Below are 24,219 nucleotides of genomic sequence, written 5' to 3' on the forward strand. Positions count from 1 at the left end.
AAAAAAAAAAAAAAAAAAAAAAAGAAAGAAACCCAAAGAAAATTTAGGTGGTCGTATTAATATCAGACAAAATAGACTTTAAGTAAAAAGCTGTTATAAAAGAGAAAGAAAGATAGTATATAATGATAAAAAGATCAATTAATCAAGAAGATATAACAGTTACAAATACATATGCACCTAACAAGAGAGCCCCAACATTTGTGAAGCGAGTACTGATAATATTGAATTGAGAAATAGACAGTTCAACAGCAATACTTGGACACTTCAATACACCACTTTCAATAACAAATAGAACATGTAAAAAGAAGAACAATAAGGAAATAAAGGACTTGAATGACACTATAACCCAACTAGATCTACCCAACACAGCAGAATATATATTCTTCTCCAGGGCATATAGATCATTCTGCAGGATAAACCATATATTAGGTTACAAAACAAGCCTCAATAAATTGAAAAATATTGAAATCCTACAAAGTATCTTCTTTGGCCATAGTGGAATGAAACTAGAAATCAATAATAGAAGGAAAACAGGAAATTTCACAAAAGTGTGGAAATTAAACAACACATTATTAAAGAACTGATGGCTCAAAGAATAACTCACAAGGAAAATTAGAAAATACTTAAAGACAAATGAAAATGAAAGTACAACACACCAAAATCCATGGGATGCAGCAAAGGTAGTCCTCAGAGAGAAATTTACAGCTTCGGACACAAAAAACCAAACTCACTGCCATCAAGTCGATTCCAACTCATAGTGACTCCTCCTTGGGTTTCCAAGGTGGTATCTCTATGGAATGGAGCTCTGGTGGCATAGTGCCTAAGGTACTTGACTGCTAACCAGAAGGCTGGCAGTTTAAACCCACCAGCCACTCCTGGGAAGGAAAGTTGGGGAATCTACTTCCGTAGTGACAACGCCTCAGAAACCTAAGGAGGGGTCGCTATGAGTCAGGTCCAACTCGATTGCACATAACAACAACAACATCTGTATGGAAGTAGATTTCTCAGTCTTCCTTCTGAGGAGTGACTGGTGCATTTGAACCTCCAGCCTTCTGGTTAGCAGTCAAATACTTAAATTAAAAAAGAAGATGGAAAATCAATAACCTAACTTATATCTTAAGAAATGAGAAAAGGAAGAGCAAATGAAGCCTAAAGCAACCAGAAGGATATAATAAAAATTACATTGGAGATAAATGTAATAGAATTTAGAAAAATAAAAGAAAATCAAGGAAACTGCAGGTTGATTCTTTGAAAAGATCAAAATAACTAACAAATCTCTAACTTCACTAAGAAACAAAGAAAGAAGATGATAAAAATGAACTAGTGACATTAGTGCCAGCTTACAGAAATTTTTTTTTTAAAAAAGCCATTATAAAAGAATACTATGAATAGTTGTATACTATCAAACTAAATAATCTAGATAAAATGGATACATATCTAGAAACGCAAAAGCAACCTAAAGTGACTCAAGAAGAAGTAGAAAAACTCAGCAGATCAGTAACACATGAAGAGATTGAAACAGTAATCAAAAACCTCACAACAAAGAAAAATTCAGGACCAGATAGCTTCACTGGGGAATCCTAAAAATCGTTTCAAGAAGAATTAGCACTATTCTTCTCAGACTTTTTTAAATATAGAGGAGGAGAGGCTACTTCCTAATTCATTTTGTGTGACCAGCATTACTCTGATACCAAAGCCAGATACAGGTACTACAAGGAAAAAAACTACTGACCAATAAAATTTTGATTATAGACGCAAAAAAAAAAAAAAAAAAAATCCTCAACAAAATACTAGCAAACTGAATCCAACAGCAGATCAGAAGGATTATACATAATGACTGAGTGGGATTTATCCCAGGAATACAAGGATGTTTCAATATAAGAAAATCAATCAATGTAATATACCACATTGGCACATGTAGAAGGGAAGAGGGGAAGTGATTATCTTAACTGATGAAGAAAAGAAAGTTAACACAATCCAACAAAATTAAAATAAACAATGATGAAAGACTGAAAGCTTTCCATGTAAGATCAGAAAAAGACAAGAATGCATACTTTTACCACTCCTGTTCAGCATTATATTGGATGTTCTAGTGATAGCAATTAGGCAAGGAAAAAAAAAATGAGATATCCAAATCAGAAAAGAAATATAACTATCAGATGACACGATTCTATATACAGAAAATCCCAAAGACTCCAAGAAGGCTACTAGAGCTAATAAATGAATTTAGCAAAGTGTCAGGGTACAAAGTCAGCCCAAAGAAGTCACTTGTGTTTCTATACAACAGAAATTACACATTCATCATCTGAAGAAAACAGTTGTATGATCCTTTAAAAAGTTAAACACAATATTACCATGTGACTCAGAAAATCCACTCCTTGGTATACTCAATCAGTGACTCAGGTGCATGTACACCAATGTTCATTGCAGCAGTATTTATAACATGCTAAAGGTGGAAGCAGCCCAAATGTCTATCAACAGATGAAAAGTCAAACAAAGTATATACTATATACCACTGTATATACAATGGAGTATTATTCAGCCATAAAGAGAAATGAAGTGTTGATACATGCCATCACACAGATGGACTTTGAAAATATACTCAGTGAAATATCAGACTCAAAATACTGTATGGTCCCACTTATACAAAATATCTAGACTATACCAATTCATCAAGGCAAAAGAAGATTAGTAGTTACCAAGGCTGAGAGGAGAGGGCAATGGGAAGTTAGAAATTAAAAAATGAAATGAAATTAAAAAGTCTTCTTGAAGATATCTTCCTCAATCCTTTTCTCCAGGCAGTATGGAGGTGCTAGTGAGCAGTTCAGAGTGAGTCTAGAGACGATTTTCAGCCACCGTGAGGATTGATTCTACTACTATCAATTCTGCCAAAAGAGCTATTGTGACTAGGGGCACTGTCCAAAGTTGTATTTCAGCTTTAAGATGACTTCTCTCTACCTTAGAAAAAATGGACATTTCTTGAATGCTTACTCTGTGCCCCACCCTGTGCTACCTGCTTTAGAGGCTCAACCACCCCTGGAGTTAGGTATTGCTATTGTTTCCACCTTGCAGATGAGGGAACCAAACCTAAGCAAGGTGCCAAAAGTGACAAGAGGCAGAGCTGTCATGAACTTAGATCTGTCTGACTCCAGATAACATGCAGCACCAATATAAGTTTCTCAGACAATGAAGTTCTGCCTCATCTTCTTTTAACTGATCTCACCTGCAGCCTGTACAAGGCAAGCCAAAATTTTCCCAATTGGACACAGTCCCTATACCTAGTAAGGTATTTATTTATTGAATGCACTAACCCATACCTGGCCCCTATTATTTTTCATTCCTACAAGGATCTGGGAAAGCAATTGACATAATAAGATGGGAATGCAAGCTTATTCATTCACATCCAGTCAGAGTTTAGTAGATTTAGCCTAGAAAGCTTCTCAAGCAAATTATGAAAGAAAAGATAAGAAAAAAAGAGGATTTCTTTGGGCCAATACATCTCTGTGGCCCAGCTTTGCCTGTTGTCCAGGCCAAATGCCTATCTGTCCACCTACCAGCTCATGCTCTGATCTTTAAACCTCTGACCCAAAACATCCCCATAGAATAAGCTCTACTTTATGGAGCTGGTGATTGCTCCCAATATGTTGTATCTTCCTAGGTCATGGACTGTAGACAGGAGAGTTCTAGTGCAGAAGTAAGACAAGAAGCCCTTTTATGACTCATTGTACCCATATGTGTAGGTATACATGCAGAGAAGAGAGAAACATATAGAATGGCAGGGAACCAAAAGCCTTCAATGAAGAAAATCACAAGCAGATGAGGTAGGGAAAGGTGTTTTATGGGCTTGACTGAAGGAGTTATAGCAGTTATGGGGGGAGCCCTCAATTTCTTGTGGATGTAGCCCACTGTCATCTTCCCTCCCTCACTTCTCCCCTCCTGCCTTAGGGTCAGGGCCCTTGGTCACCTCCAGTCTTCCTGAGACTCCTTGGCCATGGAGTTGGGCGAAACCAAATTGGAAAAGAGGGGCTTTCTCAGTGGTGCTGTGGCCATGCTCTTGATTTTATACAGCTTGTCACGGGCTTGTTGGCATTTTTTCAGGCAAGGCCCACACAGATCCTTCTCCTCCACCAAATATAAATTCTCCAGCCTTTTGATGGAATCTAGGAAGAGCTCAGACTCTTCTTCCTTGGGAAAAGGATTTCGCTTTATGTTGAGCTTTTTCAGCTTGGGAAGCTTGCCAATGCTATTGGGGATGCTGTTCAGCAAGTTGTCAAAGAGCCCCACCTCATGGAGCTCCTTCAGAGCAGCAAGTGTGGTGGGCACGCTATCCAGGTGGTTTAAGCCAAAATTCAGGGTGCGAATGTTCTTGAGCTGGTTGAGCTCCACAGGCAGCCCATTGGTGGTCAGTTTGTTGTTGCAGACATTAAGGTAGAGCAGGCCAGTCATTTGGCCAATAGACTCAGGAAGCTTATCAATGTAGTTGCTGTGAAGGTCCAACCAACGCAGGTTCTGAAACTTGGAGATAGAGTCTGGGATCTTCCTGATCATATTTCGGCTAAGGTCGAGCTCATCCACATCACTGAGACGCAGAATACACTTGGGAAAGGTGGTAATTCCCATCTTGCTCAAGTCAAGGCGTTTTCTCCCATCAAATGTGATTTTGATGCAATTTCTGGCCACATTCAGTGTGATCTTCTTGCCCTTGGGGACTTTACCTCCCTTAGCCATGATTTTTCAGTAAGGGAGTGTTTTGTTCTATGTTCTCTGGTTGGTTGGTTGGTTGGTTTGAAGAAGTCACATGAAATTGTTAGAAGATAAACTCTAAAAAGAGTAAAAAAAAATTCTTGTTTAGAGGTGACATAAAGACACCTAAATCTCCCCACCCCCAAAATCCATAAACTTATGCTCTTGAAAGCTTAAAAGGAGAGAAAGAGAATATTGGAGAGAAATTAGACAGGGTATGAGCAGAAGTGAACTAGCCAATGATCTTCAGCAGAACACATGCCCTTTCCAGACCTTAGTCTTCCAGGATGTGAAATGAAGTCTTCAGAGTTGACCTGGAGAATTCTTAAGGCCTCTATAGCTGTGCCATTCTCTAGCTTTATGAATCTTCTTATTGTCCTAGACTTTCACATGTATCCTTCCAAAGAAGCACACATATGTTTGTTACTGGATATCTGCCACTCTCCAGGTCCCCACATAAACCTAATTTTCTTAAAGTTAGAGTTATTGCAAGACTTACTTAGTGTGGAGCTTCCATCAGCAACATAAGCTGGATAGTAGAGAGTAAGGTAGGACTAAGAATGACTTGTTATATCCCATTTCGCCTTCTTAACATAAGGAACTAGCCAGGCCTTGACTACTACATCTACAGTATAACAGAAGTAGTAAAGAAAGATCTCTCACTCAAGCCACCAGTATCAGTATGTACCTGTGTTGTGCCCATCAGCATTTCTTCTTCTCTCCATAGGTATGGGAGGAGCCAAGGTTGAGCTCAGCAAAACTTAGAAAAGAATGAAGCCTTTTCCCACTCCCTACCTCCTTCATGGGGGCTCTGATGGCATAGTGCCTAAAGCATTTAACTGCTAACCAGGCTGGTGGTTCAAATCCACCAGCCACTCCTTAGAAGGAAGATTGAGCAATCTACTTTTGTAGAGCTACTCCCTCAGAAACCCAAGGAGGGGTCACTGTGAGTCGCAGTCAACTCAACAGTGGTGAATTTGGTTTGGTACTTCTTTCATATCTTTCCTTCACATCCTTTCCATTGAAATTCAAGTGCAGAAACCACTGTACTAATAGTTGTGATAATAGTTGTAGCTCATGCCATATGGAGATACAGAATGTAGAAGGTACTAAGCAGACTCTGCTTTCAGAATGGTTGGCTTTGAAGCCCAATGTTACCAAGAACTAGAATAACAAAACAAAACAAAAAAACACCTCACCCCCATCAAGTTGATTCCAACTCTGAGCAACCTCCATTAGCTTTCTTTACAGAAGTACATTGCCCCATCTTCCTTCTGCAGAGTGTTTGGTGGGTTTGAACCACCAACCTTCCAGTTAGTAGTCAAATGTTTTAGGCGTGTGCCACCAGAGCTCCTTTATTTATTTATTTTCCCCCAAGAACAATTTTCTTAAATTCTCATGGTTCTTTAGTTGTTAGTTGCCATTAAGTCAATTATGACTCATGGTGACCCCATATGTGCGGGGTAGAACTGCTCCATAGGATTTTGAAGGCTGTAAGCTTTTGGAAGCAGATTGTCCGTCCTGTCTTCTGAGGTATTTCTGTGTAGATTCAAAGTGCCAACCTGCCAGCTGGTAGTCAAACACTTAATAATAGCATCACCTAGGAACTTCTAGGGAGCTCTGGTAGCATAGTGGCTAAGACACTTGCCTGCTAACCAGACGGCTGGCGGTTCAAACCCACCAGCCACTCCTCAGAAGGAAGGTTGGGCAATCCTACTTCTGTAGTGATACTGCCTCGGAAACCCAAGGAGGGGTCACTATGAGTCGGGTTTGACTCGAGGGCACATAAGAACAACAACAACAACAGGGACTTCTAGGGCTCTTAGAAGTGTAAATTATCTAATACCTTAAGCATTCCAGCTGCTAACTGAAAGGTTGGAGGTTTGTATTCCTCAGCAGCTCTGCAGAAGAAAGACCTGAGGATCTACTCCACTAAAGATTACAGCTTATAATACCCTCTGGGGCAGGCCTTTTCTGTCACATGGGGTTGCTAGGAATCAAAATCAACTCAACAGCAACATGAAACACTTATAACAGTGCTGGCACATAATACATTTTGATTAATGTTAGCTGTTAAGTATTATCAGGAACTTCGGACATAGTTTCTATTCCTCAACCATTCAGCAAGGTCAGTAATATCCCTGTTATAAAGAGAGATATAGACTGAGGCTCAGCAGTGTGAAGATCTACAGCTAGCAGCAGGATGAAAACTCCAGGCTGTCTTATGCTAGGATCCCTACTCTTTCCTATAATGTGGTACCTTTTTCTTACTGGTTTTGTATTATGGACAAAGACTCCAACATCAGACAGAATTATGCCATTAGGAGACAAATGCTGGCATTGCCTCTATTTCTCCACAGGGGTGGACAAGGAGAGGCGTTCTGTAGCTCCAATACTTAATCATCAAGGCTATTAGAAATCAAGGTTATATAAAGAATTAAGCTCCAGCAACCAGGCTATGTAAACCTATCATCATATGATTTCCTTACCCAATAATCCTCAGAACCAAAGGGATATGTGTGAAACGTGTCTTATATATGCCAACTATAATTCCATAATTGCTACTCCTAGCTGAAGGTCAGATGGTCCCTTCCTATATAAGATCTACTGGATCAGACTCTTCTGGTATGGATAAGGGTATCCACAATAAATAAATGAAAATACCCTCAGTTTTCAGTAGCATTGGTGGTCTTGATCAGACTTTGCAAATTGACATTACTCTAAAAATGGTGGAACAACCACATTCAGTAGTAATTTGCTAGTTCCCAAAAATAGCACCATGCTCATCACTATCAAAGTTTCTATATCATTCTGCTCTGAGTAACCACAGTGTCTTTGTTGTTGTTGTTGTTATGTGCCGTCGAGTCGGCCCCGACTCATAGCGACCCCTCCTTGGGTTTCCGAGGCAGTATCACTACGGAAGTAGGATTGCCCAACCTTCCTTCCGAGGAGTGGCTGGTGGGTATGAACCGCCAGCCGTCTGGTTAGCAGGCAAGTGTCTTAGCCACTATGCTACCAGAGCTCCCAACCACAGTGTCTAGAGCACCTTAAAAATAAAAGTTGGAGTTCAGTTGCAGTAAGATGGAATAAACACACTCTGCCCAACATACCCACTGTGTGCAACTAAAAACATTCCAAAGCAGTATAAATCTTTATGGAAGTGGATTACCCCTTCTTCCTTCCACAGAGTGGCTGGTAGGTTTGAACTGCCAACCTTTTGGTTAGCAGCCAAATCCCTTAATCACTAAACCACCAAAGCACCTTAATATCTCTTGACATTGCCAAATGTCTACCAGGGGACAAAATTGCCTCCAGGTGAAACTGGATAGGTGGATTAAATATCATCAACCAACTGGTGTAATTAACATTTATAAAACACTTTGCCCAGAAAAAGCAGAATACATATTTTTTAAAAATATATATGGATGAACATTCACAAAGTAGACTATATTCTTGGTCATGAAATAAACCTTAATAAATTTGAAAGGATTGAAATCATATGAAATATGTTCTATGAAAATAATACAATTAAATTAGAAATAAATAACAGAAAGATGATAAGAAAAATTTCCAAATAATTAGAAATTAAACAATACACCTTTAAAATGACCTAAAAGTCAAAGAAGAAATCTCAAGGGAAATTAGAAAATATGATGTTCTCCAGAGACTGGTCCTTTCTGATAACATGTGCAAAGTATGTGACATGAAGTCTCACTATCCTGGCTTCTAAGGAGCATTCTGCCTGTACTTCTTCCCAGACAGATTTGTTACTTCTTCTGGCAGTCCAGTGCATATTCAACGTTCTTTGCCAATGCCACAATTCAAAGGTATCAGTTCTTCTTAATAGCCATTAGGGAATTGCAAATTTAAACTATTATGAGATACCACTACACACTGATAACTAAAATTAAAAAAAACATAAAAGCTGAAGAGTATAAAGTGTTGGTGAAGAAGTCAGGCATCTAGAACACCCATACATTGCTGGTAACGCACCGCAACCATTGCTGGGGAGTCAGATCCTACTCATAGCGACCTCTCCTTAGGTTTCTGAGGCAGTATCACTGTGGAAGTAGATTGCCCAACCTTGCTTCCAGGGAGTGGCTGGTGGGTTTGAACCGCCAGCCTTCTGGTTAGCAGTCAAATGCCTTAGCAGTATGCCACCAGAGCTCCAATGCTAAAAGGTATAGTTACTCTGAAAAACAGGCAAGTGCGTATAAAACTAACCATACATTTATCATATGGCCCAATATTTCCCAAACTAGGTATTTACCCTAGGGGAAAAAATGTATTTTCCACAAATACCTGTTCACATATTTTATAGCTGCCTTATCCATAACTGCCAAAATTGAAAACAACCCAAATATCCCTCAATGGATGGATGAATAAAGAAATTATGGTACATCCTTAAACGGAATACTACTCAACATAAAGAGAATAAAATTATTGATACATGAAAATTGGATAAGTCTCAGAAGCATTTTTCTCAGTAAGGAAGTCAATCTCAAAAGGATACATAATGAATGATTCCATTTATATGACATTCTGGAATATCTGAGACTGCAGGGATAGAAAACAAAACAGCAGCTTCCAGAGGTTGAGGTGAGGGGAACACTTGACTGCAAAGCAGCAGAACCAGTTTTCTAGGGTGATGGAATTCTAAGTCCTGATTATGGTGACAGTTACATGAATCTGAATATATGTTCAAGTCAGAAAACTATATGCAAAACAGAGGCAATTTTTCTGTAGGTAAATTTAAAAAATAACTTTTAGAAAACTTAAAAATAGTTGGAACTATCTTCTATTCTATTGCTATCACTTTTACTACGACTGTTTGCTCAGCCTGCTTGGAAATCTGTGACTCTTTATGCCCCCACAGAGTCCTATTCTCCCCCTTAGGGCATCCAAATGCATACATCTAGGCACTGCTGTTAAACAGAGCTAAACAGCATGCAAGTTTACAATGTGTGTGCGCTGGGAGAATGCTGAGTGCATTCTGCAGGGAACAGCTATTCTCAGGTGGCATGCCAGAAAAACTGTTCTATTACACTTAATTCAAAAATCTTAAAAAAAAAAAAAAAAAAAGGACTGAGAACAGGGAAGCATTTTGATTTTAAATTTATCAATGATTTCTCCCCATGATAGGGTCACCTGATTTAGTAAATAAAAATACAGGATGCACATTTGAACTTCAGATAAACTGAATAGTTTGTAGTGTATGTGTGACCCAAATAGTGCATAGTTCTGTGTGTTATTTTGTTATTTTGCAATTCTATCCCATGGGCCTGAACAAGTAATAAAGTTTCCCTTGCCCATGATCCTTACTGGGGACGAATTTAAGCTAAGTCCACATGCTTATTCATACAGTGATTCAATTGTTCACTTATTGAATCCGTGTTTGTGTGCCTACTATATCTGTGCTACACAGGCAAGCAGTAAATAAACCCAACCCCAGCTCAAGGGGCTAAAATCTAGGTTGTCACCAGTTCTGGCCACTAGATTCCTTGGAGCACCTGAAAGCTTCAGTTGTCTTTGGTGTTTCTTACATTTAAGATAAAGCTCAGTTCAGGGAAGCCAAATATACCAAGCATGGGTTTGAGAACCTGGATGGGCAGTGGTGCTACAGTAGACTAGAGATCCAGCTGGTTGGGCCCCCTGGCCTGATCCTCACAGCACACTCACATAGTAAAAATGAACCCTCCCCAAGTCTGATTGGTGATGGTGAGGAAGCAGCAGGGAGATGTCTATGAAGTACTTCTCCATTAAAATCCTCTCTCCAATGGGCCTTTGAACGTTAATGGAAATTCAGTGCCCCTTAAGCAATAACTTTCATTTTGATCTAAAGACCAATGTGATTCCAGTCAAAATCCCAGCAGGATTATTCGTGTACATAAACACAGGACTGATGGATAAAGCACTTTACCTCCCCCCACCCCCCAAGCCTGGATCCCCAGACAGCCCTGGGCCAGACAGATCATGATCAGGCTCCTTTCTTTCATGCTTCTCCTCTGGACCCCTCTACTCTGGTCAGGGATCTTGCTCTTGGCTATGGAAGGCAAGATATGTATACCTCAGGGTCTATCCTGACTCCCTAAAGCTGCTAGAAAGAGATCACTAGAACAGACCAGTCCCAGGATCTGAAGGCCAGGAACAGCACTTCTCTCATTGAACTCGGTATGGCCAGCATCCTGCCATTGAGTAAGACATTAAATGTTGGCAAAAGAAGTGTGATCTTTTAATACAACCAACACTAATTAGATGGCCTGTTGTTACCAATTCATAGAATTCTCTAATATTGGAGTGAGACCAATCCACACAAGAGAGGATGCAAGTTTTAAAGAGATGCAAATAGATGACTAGATAGATGAGAGAGAGGGAGAGAGAGAGATTCATAGATAGATAGATGGGTGAAGGGTGGATGAGTGGATGGGTGAATGGGTGAATGGGTGGGTGGATGGATAGATAGATAGATGATCAATTTCATTTCACATGAATGGTGTGGAAACTCAAACATCAGATTTCAAAATCAGTTATGTCTTTTTGACTTGTACAATTATTTTTTATTCTTTGGAAAAACTGGATCAGTTGATTTGACTTTAATTTCTAATTAATTTTTCTATCTAGTCATTGTGAATCAAACAGCATGGTGGGACACCCCATGGATATCTAAATTAAAAATATAATGGCAGCTTATATTTTAATGCCATCAAAATATTTGCAAGCATTTTCCTGTTGTAATATCATTATCATTACTCTGATAATAGGATTTCTGTGATGTTTCACATTCATGTATCTTTAACTACATTTTTAAGTAAGATTGAATTTGTTTCTGTGTATCTGATATCTCTAAATATTGTGCTAACATGTTCTCAAAATAGTGATTACACTCTTTTGCTTTATACATTGAGATGCAAGACAGACACAGTAGAACTGAAACTCCCAAAGTCACTGCCAGTTCACTGCCAGTGTTTAAGATTAACTTGATGTGAAGCTTCATGCCATGCAGATAAGAAATATCTTTTGTGGGACATCACTTAAAATAAAATAACACAAACTCTGCCCATAATATTCACTCATTCAAAAGCAATTTCATTTATTCTGTCTCTTGACCCTCATGAGATTCATCTCCCAAGCGATAATGGCTCAGCCTCCTCTCTGCTGTGACTTCCCATGTGGATTCAAATGGTTCATTCTCTGTGCCCTCTATCCCTTCCCCAGATGTGTCAGCTTGCTCCCAGGTGACATGGTGCTGTGCCTTCTCAGGTGCACTGAAGGGAACAGTGGAAAAGTTGGTGGCGGCACTAAGTCCTATCTGTAGAATGGGTATGTCCTGAGCCTCTGGATAGACCTCTGAAATCTGCACTGATTTTTTTCACTCAGTTAGACTCGGAGGCAGAGAGAGAACTACCATTTATCTAACACCCACTCTGCCAGGAATTGTATGCTGCCTGCTTTACGATGTTACTGGTTTTGAAAGCATAAACACATGGGGAGTATAAACACTAAATGGCTTTATTTTTTTTGCATTATCTTCCCCAACTGAATTATGTTGAATCTTTCTTTCCTGTGGGAAAGACAGATTGCTAGAAAAGGGGCAGTTTGGAGGCAGAAAGATTACTGAGGAGTTCACATTAGTAACTTCACAGAACTCTGGCCATGTTGGTGGGGAGACAGTGGTAGAAGAGATATGCAGAGAGCAGTGGCTGAAGTTTAAAAGAACTCCAAGGTTTTGAGGGTTTTCTGACATCAGTGTTGGAAATGTTACAAAATATCAGGAGCCACTCACCAGCAACCACACAGGTGATATGTACGAAAAGAACAATTGCAAGTATGCTGCTCAGCCCTTCATGTGTCTCCATAGCAATTGTGTAAAGTGTCAATCCTATGCTTAAAGTGAGGGATCCAAGGCTCAGAGATGTCAAGTGACTTCTCCAGCGTCACACAGACAACAAAGAACACAGCTGAAGTCAAGCCTATATGTGCCTGATGCCAAAGCTTATAATCTTTTCACTATACTACACTGCCTTCCTCCTCTTCCCTCTCTACTACCTTTGTTCCACCAGCCAGAAGCAGCTGGTTCTATAGGGCACATTGCTGGTCCCTAGTGACATAATGCTTTCTGGAATCCTGGTCCTCCCAGGCCAATAGCCACATCTACCTCTGTAACAAAAAATTAGGGCTGTTATTCACCTCCCCACATCTGTAAGAAGGTGTGTTCACCCCCCACATCTGTAAGAAGGTGTGTTCACCCCCCACATCTGTAAGAGTCCCATGGGCTCTGTGCCATCGGAATCAAGTAAAGCCAGAGAGTTCTCATACTTTAGGTGATTAGACACTCAAATCCATTTTAATTTGGCATGAATTTGCTGGGAACTATAATGGCATTCTCCACAGGCTGATGAGAGGGAATGGAGTATACTTGGGTGAAGCAGCTGGCCAACATGATAGAGATTGAGGAGAAAGAGATGCCATCTTTTGCTCAAATCTCTGCCACTGATCTGTGTAAGGACCTTTTGGAGGGATTGCATGAAAATTCAGGTCTCTGAAGGAATTGTTTCAGCTTGGCCCATTGCCTGCCCACTCTACTGCCTGGGGGCCAATGTATAAGGTGCCTGTTTTCATAGATGTATATAGATATATGTATAGCTTTATGTATATAAATGTGTGAATAATATGAATTTTAAATTTTTTAATGCTATTTGTGGAGTCATAAGAGCTCAGCAATTGACAGTGTGAGAGAAGTGGAAAGAAAAAGAGATAAGAGAGAGAGAGAGAAAAAAAAAGTTTAAATGGTATATATAATGCCATAGTGTTCACTTAATAAATGTGTGCCCCAAGTGGGCAGTGATGGAGACAGGGATCTTTTGTTCCCCAGTCTCTCCAGTCCCCACAGACCCCCAGTTGAGCTTGTTGCCTCATTGATTATGAGTCAGTGTGTAAAGATAAGCTTTTTCTTCTGGTGCTAACCAAAGCAGTAAAGGCCTGTTCTGTTCCTAGAGGGGCACTGGCTGATGCAGGGACTCAAGAGGCTATGTGCAGTCCCCAGAAGTTTGGTATTTCATATGAGTTCACTTTAACATCTTGTTCTTTGTAAGATGAGCCTCCACTTCCCAATAGGCTGTTTCCATGTGTCGGTCAAATTATGCTATTGACCCCACCCCCATTGTGTGCACTGTCTTGACACCAGCCCTTCCAAAACAAACAAACAAAAAAAAACTCACAGCTGTCAGTTGCTTCTGACTCATAGTGACCCCTCCTTGGGTTTCTGGGGTGGTATCTACAAAAGTATATTGCCCAATCTTGCTTCAGTGACTAGTGGGTTTGAACCACCAGCCTTCTGGTTAGCAGTCAAAAGCCTTAGACACTATGCCACTAGACCTCATGCTTTTCTCTTTCACAAGCAATCTCCCATTTGCCATTTTATTTTGCTCTCCTGGGAGCTAGTAGTATTGCTCCTGTTTATAGGCAAGGAAGCCAACATTCAGGAAGGGTAGGTGGTGTGTCCAAGATCACATAGCTAGCCTTATTCCAGGTTTCCAGGTTTCCAGTTCTTCCCATTCCATCCTAGCTGTCTCTCCTATGCCTGTAAAGCAGCAAACAAAATGTCTATATGGAAACCATCAGTTTCACCTCATTTGGCAATTATCTGGTTAATGTGATCAATGCACCTTTAAGTAGCTTTCTGTGCTATTATGCGTTTACACTTTTGTTTACCCTTAATATTACTTCTGTTTCTAGCACCAGTGTGACTCTGTACATGTGTTGCTCAGGAGGCTGTGATCTGTCAAACAGTGACCCCTACCCCCTTGTGTATAATAAGAATTCAACTTTTATTTGGAGCAAAAGTTCCCAGGGGGTCATATGGCCCAATAACAAAAGATTATGATTTCTTATTGGTTTAATAGCATCTATTTTGTAATTCTGAATGTACTGTTTTAATTGGATTTGTTAAATGAACAGAAGGGAATTAGTGCCTTACAATTAAAATAAAATATTAAGATTATTAGTTTAAGGAACAGACTAGATATGTCTTGTCCATCAACTAACATGTTCAACACACACAAATACAAGGGAAAGTGGAAGAAGTGTAGACAATCATGGAACACCTTTAAACCCCAGGAGGTTAGAGTTAATTCAGCTTCACCTAATGTGCTTTAAGTACTGCTGTGGCCAGTTAGACATATTTCTTTTGCTCCTCACAGCTATTCCTCCTTGTGCAGATAAAAAAACTGAGGCTTAGAGAAGCTACTTGGCTGGGTGAACAAACATGGACTTCCGCCTCAGACATTATTTGCCAAGTGATGGTAATACAAGCAGGGAGTGCTTTGTTTAGATAGGACAGCCATTGAACATTTTCCAGACAGAACTAGTTGGTCATGTATTAGTCATCTTTCCATTGTAAAAACGTGCTCAATAGAAGCAGGTATTAAGAAGACAGGCTGTGAAGTACAGGTGCTTTGAGGTAAATGGACCTAGGTCCAACCTCAGCTCCACTGCTGACCTTGATTTAGTCATGTAATATATCTGACCTCAGTTTACTAATCTGCAAAATAGAAAAAGTACAGTAAATTGGAGGTCATTGTAAAGTTAGGTTATAATTGTGTGCTAAGTAACTTGTATGCAGTGGGTGCTGAATGAATGATAACTTTTGTTATAATTAATAAGTGAGGTTTTATGATGGCTAAAGAAGCTGCTACATTCATCAAATAGCATTATATTATCTCCTTCCAATTAGCATTCCCAGGACACACTTCACTGGTCATTAATACCAGATTTAGGACTTGGAGAATAGTCTTTGCTAATTCCCAAACAGAAAGACATTGCAACCTTTTAAACACAAATTACTAATGATAATGAAAATAATAATCAAAAATAGTAATATTATTATTATTATTGAAGAAAAAAGTCAAGCCTCAAGTTGCAATATTGAAGGATTCTATGAGTCAAGTATTGAACATTGCAAGACGCATCAATAAAAGATGGAAGAAATACACAGAGTCACTGTACCAAAAAGAATCGACCAATGTTCCATCATTTCAGGAGAACATTAAAAACCAATGATACTGAAGAAAGAAGTTCAAGCTGCTCTGAAGGAATTAGTGAAAAAGAAAGCTCCAGTAATTGAAATGTTTCAACAAATGGATGCAATTCTAGAAGCACTCACTTATTGATACTGAGAAACTTGAAAGACAGCTACCTGGCCAACCAACTGGAAGAGATCCATAATTGTGCCCATTCCAAAGAAACATGATCCAAGAGAACGTGAAAGTTATAGAACTATATCATTAATATCCCACACAAACAAAATTTTGCTACAAATAACTTTAAAATGGTTGCAGCAGTACATTGACAGAGAACTGTCAGAAATTCATACCAGATTCAGAAGAAGACATGGAACGAGGGATATCATTGTTGATGTCAGATGCATCTTGGCCAAAAGCAGACAATACCAGAAATATGTTTACCTGTGTTTTATTGACTATGCAAAGGCCTTTGATTGTGTGGATCATAACAAATTATGAATAACATTGCAAAGAATGGGAATTCCAGAACACTTAATTGTGCTCATGAAGAACTTGTACATAGACCAAGAAGCAGTCTTTCAAGCAGAACAAGGAAATACTGCATGGTTTAAAATCAGGAAAGGTGTGTGTCAGGGTTGTATCCTTTCACCATATTTATTCAATCTGTATGTTGAGCAAATACTCCAAGAAACTGGACTATATATATTATGAAGAACTCAGTTTAGGATTGGAGGAAGACTCATTAAGAACCTGTGATATGCAGATGACACAACCTGGCTTGATGAAAGTGAAGAGAACTTGAAGCACTTACTGAGGAAGATCAAAGACTACAGCCTTCATTGTAGATTACACCTGAACATAAAGAAAACAAAAATCCTCGCAACTGGACCAAAATGGAGGAAATATTGAAGTTTTCAGGGATTTCATTTTACTTGGATCCATAATCAATGCTCATGGAAGCAGCAGTCAAGAAACCAGATGATACATCACACTGGGAAAATCTGCTGCAAAAGACCTCTTTAATGTGTTTAAAGAGCAGAGATGTCACTTTGAAGACTAAGGTGCACCAGACCCAAGCCATGGGATTTTCAACGGCCTCATGTGCATGTGAAAGCTGGACAATGAATAAGGAAGACTGAAGAAGAATTGATGCATTTGAATTATAGTGTTGGCAAAGAATACTGAAAATACTATGGACTGCCAGAAGAATGAATAAATTTATCTTGGAAGTACAGCCAGAATGTTCCTTAGAAGTGAGAATGGCTGGAATTCATGTCACATATTTTGGTCATGTAAGAAAACACTGGTCCCTGGAGGAGGATGCTCCTTAGAGTGAAGATGGCCAGATTTTGTCTCTCATACTTTGGTCACATAATCATGCTTTGGTAAAATGGAGTGAGAGCAAAATAGAGAAAGACACTCTATGAGAAGGATTGACACAGTGGCTGCAACAATGGGCTTAAGCATAGCAATGATTGTGCAGATGGTACAGGACCAGCCAGTGTTTCATTCTGTTGTATGTAAACCAACCAACCCACTGCCATCAAGTCAATTCTGACTCATAGTGACCCCATTTGGGTTTTCAAGGAGGTAATTCTTTACAGAAGTAGATTGCCCAGTCTTCCTTCCATGGAGTAGCTGGACTGGTTCGTTTGAACAGCCAACCTTCTGGCTAGCAGTCAAATGTCTTAGGCAATGCACCAACAGAGCTCCTGTTGATCTGACTCAATGGTACCTAATAACAACACAACAATAATAATAATAAATAATAATAATAGCAACATGTGGATGCAATTATTCCTTTATCCACTTTTAAGTTCTAGAGCTGCCTGCAGTGCAAGCTACTATATCTATCTATCTATCCATTCATTCAACAATTTTTATAAGTAAGGAGATATGCAGTGATAGTGCCTAAGGCACTTGACTACTAACCAGAAGGCTGGCGGTTCAAACCCACCAGCCACTCCTCAGAGGAAGATGGGGCAATCTACTTCCATAGTGATATTGCCTCAGAAACCCAAGGAGGGGTCTCTATGAGTCGGGTCCGACTCAACGGCACATTACAACCACAACAACAACAGACAGTCATTATTTTCTTTCTCATGAAAGTTTCATTCTACTGGGGGGAGAAAGCAAGTCAAGTAAAGAGCAAATAAAACCAAGATGATTTCAGTCAGTTTAAAAGCTCTGAAAAAATGTAAAACCCAATGATGAGAATGTCAGGGATAAGAAGAAAATGTGGGAGTGACTAATTTAGAAAAGGGTAGTTGGAGAAGGCCTCTCTGAGAAGGTGATATTTGAGCTGAAACCTGAGTGCTAAGAGGCAGCCACACGGGAAGGGCTGGGGAAGAGCACCTCAGGAAGGGGGTGTACCAATGCAAAAGCCATATCAAATGGGGAAGAACTTAGGCCTGGTGTGTCTGGAGCACTTGAGGAAGGAGGAGTGGGTAGAAGATTAGAACAAGGGTAGGCAGGGCCTGAATGAGGGTGGACCATGGGATCTGGGATAGATGAGAAATTGAGAATGTTTGAAAGCATTATTCTTGCTGCCATAGAGACACAGAGATAGGGAAATGAGAGTAGTAAGAGGAAGGCCAGTGCAGGCCAATGATGGAGGATGGCTGTGTGTATTAAGCTTGGTGGAGGAGGAGGAGAGCCTATTGATTTAGGATATGGGATGGCGGCAAATCTATGGAACCATGTTCTGAATGGTATATGTGGGTCAGTCAAAGAGAAAACCAAACAGCAGGCTGAAACTTCTAGTAGGTCTTGTCATTTTCTATGTACTTTCCCTCTTTTTTGTAGAGCAATAATCATATGTAAGTACTTAATGTCATTTAATTCAATTATCCTCACTTTACAGATAAACCCTGAGCCTTTGAGTGCCTGTCTCTTGTCAAAATCACACACCATCTGCTTGGTCTGTGGGCTTAACTGCTTGTTTGGCTTCTCCACCAGAGTTTGACTTCTCAGTGTCCTGTGATAAATTTGGTTCCCTGGGCAGACAGGGAAGCTTCTGACTCATCATATTGTCTAGACGCTGGCATGAGTGGGGCTAGATCCTGCAAGGCAGTTTCATCCTCGTCCAGCCAAACTCATCCTAATGGATTGGCTCTCACTGAAAAGAAGCCATATCTGGATTGTCATAACCAGCTTTGAGGGTGAAATGAGATCCATTATTTGAGACTATAATAGGACTTAAGAACTAAAAATTGGCCATAAATTGAACTGGCAACGAACTGAATATTGGCAATGGACATTGCCAATTTGGAGGAAGGGTGTGGTTCACTTGCTCCTATTTGTGCTGAGAGACCTGGAAAATTACCTACCTTTGGCTTTCCCACCATCAAGCTGATGGGTGGGAAGCAAGAGCTTGAGGTCACCTTCCCTCAGTATCCCCAGCCTAGTGACATGTGACAGCAGTGAGGAGCATTTGGAGCTCCAAGAGGATGAAGCCACCAAACAAAAGGCACTAACAAACTGGTGTCTAGGCACTCCTCATATCTGTTGTGTCACCTCCCTTCTCCCCTAAAGGCTAAGGTTAGTGTAATGCTTCAGAAGACAGTGGAGATCACCCCAGCTCAGAGATCTGTCCCTCCCTAGATGGGTGACTTTGCACACATTTTAAAAAATCTTTCTTGGCCCTCATTTCATCACACAGGAGCCATTGTTCAATTCTTATTTCACATGATATCCATACAGTCCACAAATACATTAAGAACCTACTATATGCCTGGCTGTCTGCAAAGCAATGACACTACAGATATTGTTTTGAACACATTTAAATTAGATTCCTGCCTTTGGACTGTGTGCATGATTATATTAACCACCTACTATAGGCCAGGCATTTCACAGACATAATCCCAGTTACTGTCAATTTGACTCTGACTCAAATTGGGCCCCCATGTGTGGCAGAGTAAACTGTGCTCAATGAAGTTTTCAGTGGCTGAGTTTTTGGAAGTAGATTGTCAGATCTTTCTTCCAAGGTGCCTCTGGGTGGATTTTAGCCTCCAAATTTTCAGTTAGCACCAGAGCATTTTAACCATTTGCACCACGCAGGTACTGCACAAATATAAGAATTATTTTAACTGCCTGATGAATTTATTTTCATCTCCACTAGACAGATAAAGTAACTGAGCTTCTGAGAGGCCAAGCATAACTAGTCCAAAGTCACAAAGTTTCTATGTAGTGGGCTTCCCTTTTTCTGCTATACAGATCATTGCAAATAGGGACAGAAGGAATGTCTTCTAGTACGTTCCATGAAGAGTCTCTCCTTTCAAAGCCCAGCCCCAGCCTAGGACTTAACTTATTGTTGATGGGTTCTGATGTTTAAGAAAACTTGTATTGTTATTGTTAGCTACAGTCAAATTGGCTTCCAACTCATTACAACACCATGCATAAAGGAATGAAATTTTGTCATCCCCATAATTGATTGTGGATCAGACCATTGCGATCCATAGTGTTTTTACTGTTGATTTTCAGAAGTAGACCACCACGTCTCCTTTCTTTCTGGTCTGTCTTAGTCTGGAAGACTCTGCTGAAACTCAGTCAGCATCATAGCAACAAGTAAGCCTCTACTGACAAATGGGTGATGGCTGCACATGAGGTGCATTGGCCAGGAATTGAATGCAGGCCTCCCACATGGAAGGTGAAAATTCTACCATTAAACCGTAAGCCAGACTTATCACAAGAACCATTGCACCACAAAGCCCACTGATCAGGCAGGGGTGGGGTCAAGTTACTTAAACTGGTTCTGAGCTTCTGGATGGAACACACTATTCTTGTTCAGTTTTCTTAGAGGGGATAATTGGTTTGGTGATGGCAAACAGCTTAACCAAAAGTCTCCAACTGCTGGTAGAACAGCAGAATGCTCAAGGAGACCCAGAATTAGGAAAAAGAATCAAATGGGACCCCAAAATCCCACTGACTTGAGAGCTTCCATTCCCCATCTTGCCCACTGCCTCTCAAACACCAAGTCCCTGACTGTATCCTCAGCTCCATGCTCTTCTTGGCTGGGGCTCCAGGCAAGTGTCCTCCTCTCCTGAATAATGAATTAGCTCCTGTCTGGGGCTTGTAAATAAAGCACATAAAGAGAACTGGCATTTTCAAAGTTGCTTACTCTAAGGAGGAGAGAAGAAAGCAGAGTTTGAGGCAGTTGTTCTCTGGCAAAGTTAAAAATAAAGCAATAAATGCCGGATCACCACGAAAGCAAAACTTACCCAGTTTGTTGCAGTTCCTCCTCCTCTGAGTGTGAAACGTTGTCGCCTGGCAACAAGAGGCTTGGGACTCAGGGAGTTAATTAGCATAATCTGGACGCCAGCCTATAAGGTAAAATGACATGAGAAGAGCAGAAAGTGTCTCTGGGACACCTTAACTATCTGTCAGACCTGGCTTCCCTCTGACTCCTGGGATTCTGGCTATTCAACTTTTATTGCCTAACACAGGTGGGAGAGCATTTAGAGTATCAGGACAAAGCCAGCTTTCATGGTGACTTGTCTGAGCGGGAAGAGCCCTGGTGGCACAATCGTTAAGCAGTTGGCTGCTACCCGAAAAGTCCGCAGTTTGAATCCATCAGCAGCTCCACAGAAGTCAAGACCTGTTGATCTGCTCCAGTAGAGAGATACAGCCTAGGATATTCTATGGGACAGTTCTACTGTGTTACATAGGGTCTCTATGAGTGAGAATCGACTCCATGGCACACAATAACATCTGAGGTGGACATTGCTAACAGGAAAAAGTCAAATATACTTCTCAAAAGGAATGGAAATCTTAATGCAGAAGCATTCAGTGCTGTAAAACATGATTTGACTCCTTGTGATTTGTGTAAGTTTTTTTTTTTTTTTTCCTGCATTTTGATTTTTGAGAAGGCTTCCTTTTATCTGTTTATCCAAACCCAAACCAAACCCACTACTGTTGAGTCGGTCCCAACTCATAGTGACCTCTCTTTGGGTTTCCGAGTAGGTATCTTTATGGAAGCAGATTGCCTAATCTGCCTTCCAAGGAGTGGCTGGTGGGTCCATTTGAATTTAATTATTCCTTTGCAGTTTTGTTTCTCTCTGCATCTTGTTTACACAATTAAAGCAGAGTATCTATAATGTTTATAAAAGTATACAATTCTGTAATCCTTTTTTCTTAATATTAAGATACTACGGTTTCTAAAGTCTCTATTCTGAATGAGTGGACAATTCTGAATATGGAGGAATTTGCTTTTCCTGTTGTTTCTATTTTGTCACTACCATGAAAAAGGCTGCGATGAATATATTTGTACATTTATTGTCTTTCTCTTTAGTCTTGTTTTTTCTTTAAATGAGATTCCCAGAAATTGAGAAAATAGGCAAAATAAAATTAAATTATTATGCAATAATAACCTTGTGTAAAAATTAGAAAATGCATATGTAAATAGAAAAAATAAAACAGTTTAAATTGTACCAATCAGATATGAATTAGAAAATAAATAAAATAATTAGCAAACATATAAAATGAAACAAATAATTTTAAATCCAAAATTAACTCAAGCCTAAAGGGAAAGTACAAAAGCATAAAATGAAATAATTTAAATTAAAAAATAAAAATAAATCATTAAATTAGAAATGATTTATGCTGTAATGATTTACAGTATTTATTATAAAATTTTTAAATATGTGAACACACCACTATTTATGTTTTTCATCCTAAATAAAATTTTAAAAATTAATTTTGAAAATAAATGGAATTAAATGAGTTAGAAAATGAAGATAATTAGAAAATTAAAAATCACCTGAAATTCCACTACTCAGTGAATAATGTTATATTTCTAATTAGAATATACATAAAAGTACACAATTTAAATTAGAATATAAGTAATATAAAAATTATAAATATATATAAGTAAAAGTAAAATCAATATTTTTAATAAGAAAATGTTGTTGTTATGTGCCGTCGAGTCAAACCCGACTCATAGCGACCCCTCCTTGGGTTTCTGAGGCAGTATCACTACGGAAGTAGGATTGCCCAACCTTCCTTCTGAGGAGTGGCTGGTGGGTTTGAACCGCCAGCCGTCTGGTTAGCAGGCAAGTGTCTTAGCCACTATGCTACCAGAGCTCCCAAATACCTAAAGATAAAGTAAAAGCATTTTAAAATGCAAATGTAGAAAACTTTACTAAAATTAAAACCAAAACCAAACCAAACGCATTGCTATCAAGTCGGATCTGACTCATGGCGACCCTCCTTGGGTTTCCGAGGCAGTATCACAATGGAAGTAGATTGCCCAACCTTCCTTCCAAGGAGTGGCTGGTGTGGTTGAACTGCCAGCCTTCTGGTTAGCAGTCAAATGCCCTAGGCACTACACCACTCATAATTCCAACACCTGTAGGTAACTTTATATTATATATTCTTCTAGATGTTTAAAGCATCTACAATACTATTTTTATGGCATGGATTCCCCAATCTTCCTTCTGAGGAGTGGCTGGTGGATTTGAACCTCCAGCCTTCTGGTTAGGCACTACACCACCAGAGCTCCTATGGTATGGATATGCACTAATAATTCAACAATTTGCTAATGTTTATTTTTTAACTGATTGCTCCCAAATTACATGTAGTTCAGTTACTTCATTGTCAGGTAGCTGCCTTTAAATGCAATCAGGAGTATGATTTTGCTGTTATTTGTTTGTGTTTTGTTTTTCCTCTCTACATAGGAAATAGCCTAGTCTCCAGAGTCATGATACCTGGGCTCAAGTTCTGGTTCCACCAGGTACTTTTAGCAGCTTGCTTGTATTAGCCAGTCACTGAGCTCCTGCTCTATGCCAGGCCATGGACTGAAAAACCAGTTGCCATGGAGTCAATTCTAAGTCATGGGAGCCCATGTATTTCATTGTGCTTCATGGGGTTTTCAAAGGCTGAATTTTTAGAAGCAAATCATCAGGCCTTTCTTCCGAGGCACTTCTGGGTGGACTGGAACCATCTGTCTTTTGGTTAGTAGCTAAGTGTGTTTAACCATTTGCATCACCCAGGAACTCCAGGCCCCAGGTTAGGCACAAAAAATGCATTACGTGCTTTCTTGGCACACGTTACTTACTCACGCCATACCTGGTTTCCATTTCTACATGGAGATCATGGCTATTTTATGAGGTCTTTATGAAAATTAGGCAATAGATGAAAAATACTTGCAATATGTAGGACATTAGTTATTAGATACTATTAAGTGTAGACTATATGGAAGGTTTCTTATGCTAGAGAAATTAAGGAAAACAGGAAGTTACAACAGGAAAAGTTAATACTCTAGTAATATAGGAGGAAGGAGCTCTGGTAGCATAGTGGCTAAGACACTTGCCTGCTAACCAGACGGCTGGCGGTTCAAACCCACCAGCCACTCCTCGAAAGGAAGGTTGGGCAATCCTACTTCCGTAGTGATTTGTTGTTGTTGTTGTTATTTGCCGTCGCGTCGGCCCCGACTCATAGCGACCCCTCCTTGGGTTTA

The 24,219-nt window shown here is 39.8% G+C and overlaps 2 protein-coding genes across 2 annotated transcripts in view; one reads left to right on the top strand and one right to left on the bottom strand.

The window, feature by feature from the left end:
• Positions 1-24,219, top strand: part of WDFY4 (WDFY family member 4) — a 532,480-nt gene that overhangs the window by 418,706 nt on the left and 89,555 nt on the right. The gene's annotated exons all lie outside the window — the stretch shown is intronic.
• LRRC18 (leucine rich repeat containing 18) lies at positions 3,961-4,728 on the bottom strand. The gene has a single exon (XM_007938606.1). The coding sequence runs from the start codon at positions 4,726-4,728 to the stop codon at positions 3,961-3,963; it is 768 nt and encodes a 255-aa protein (XP_007936797.1).

This window comes from Orycteropus afer, unplaced genomic scaffold (genome assembly GCF_000298275.1).
Source record: "Orycteropus afer afer isolate SDZICR_OR568_19922 unplaced genomic scaffold, OryAfe1.0 scaffold00052, whole genome shotgun sequence".
Classification (NCBI taxonomy): domain Eukaryota; kingdom Metazoa; phylum Chordata; class Mammalia; order Tubulidentata; family Orycteropodidae; genus Orycteropus; species Orycteropus afer.

Bases quoted from the DNA above. Each gene is read 5' to 3' on its own strand.
- LRRC18 (XM_007938606.1), bottom strand. From the start codon at position 4,728: ATGGCTAAGGGAGGTAAAGTCCCCAAGGGCAAGAAGATCACACTGAAT.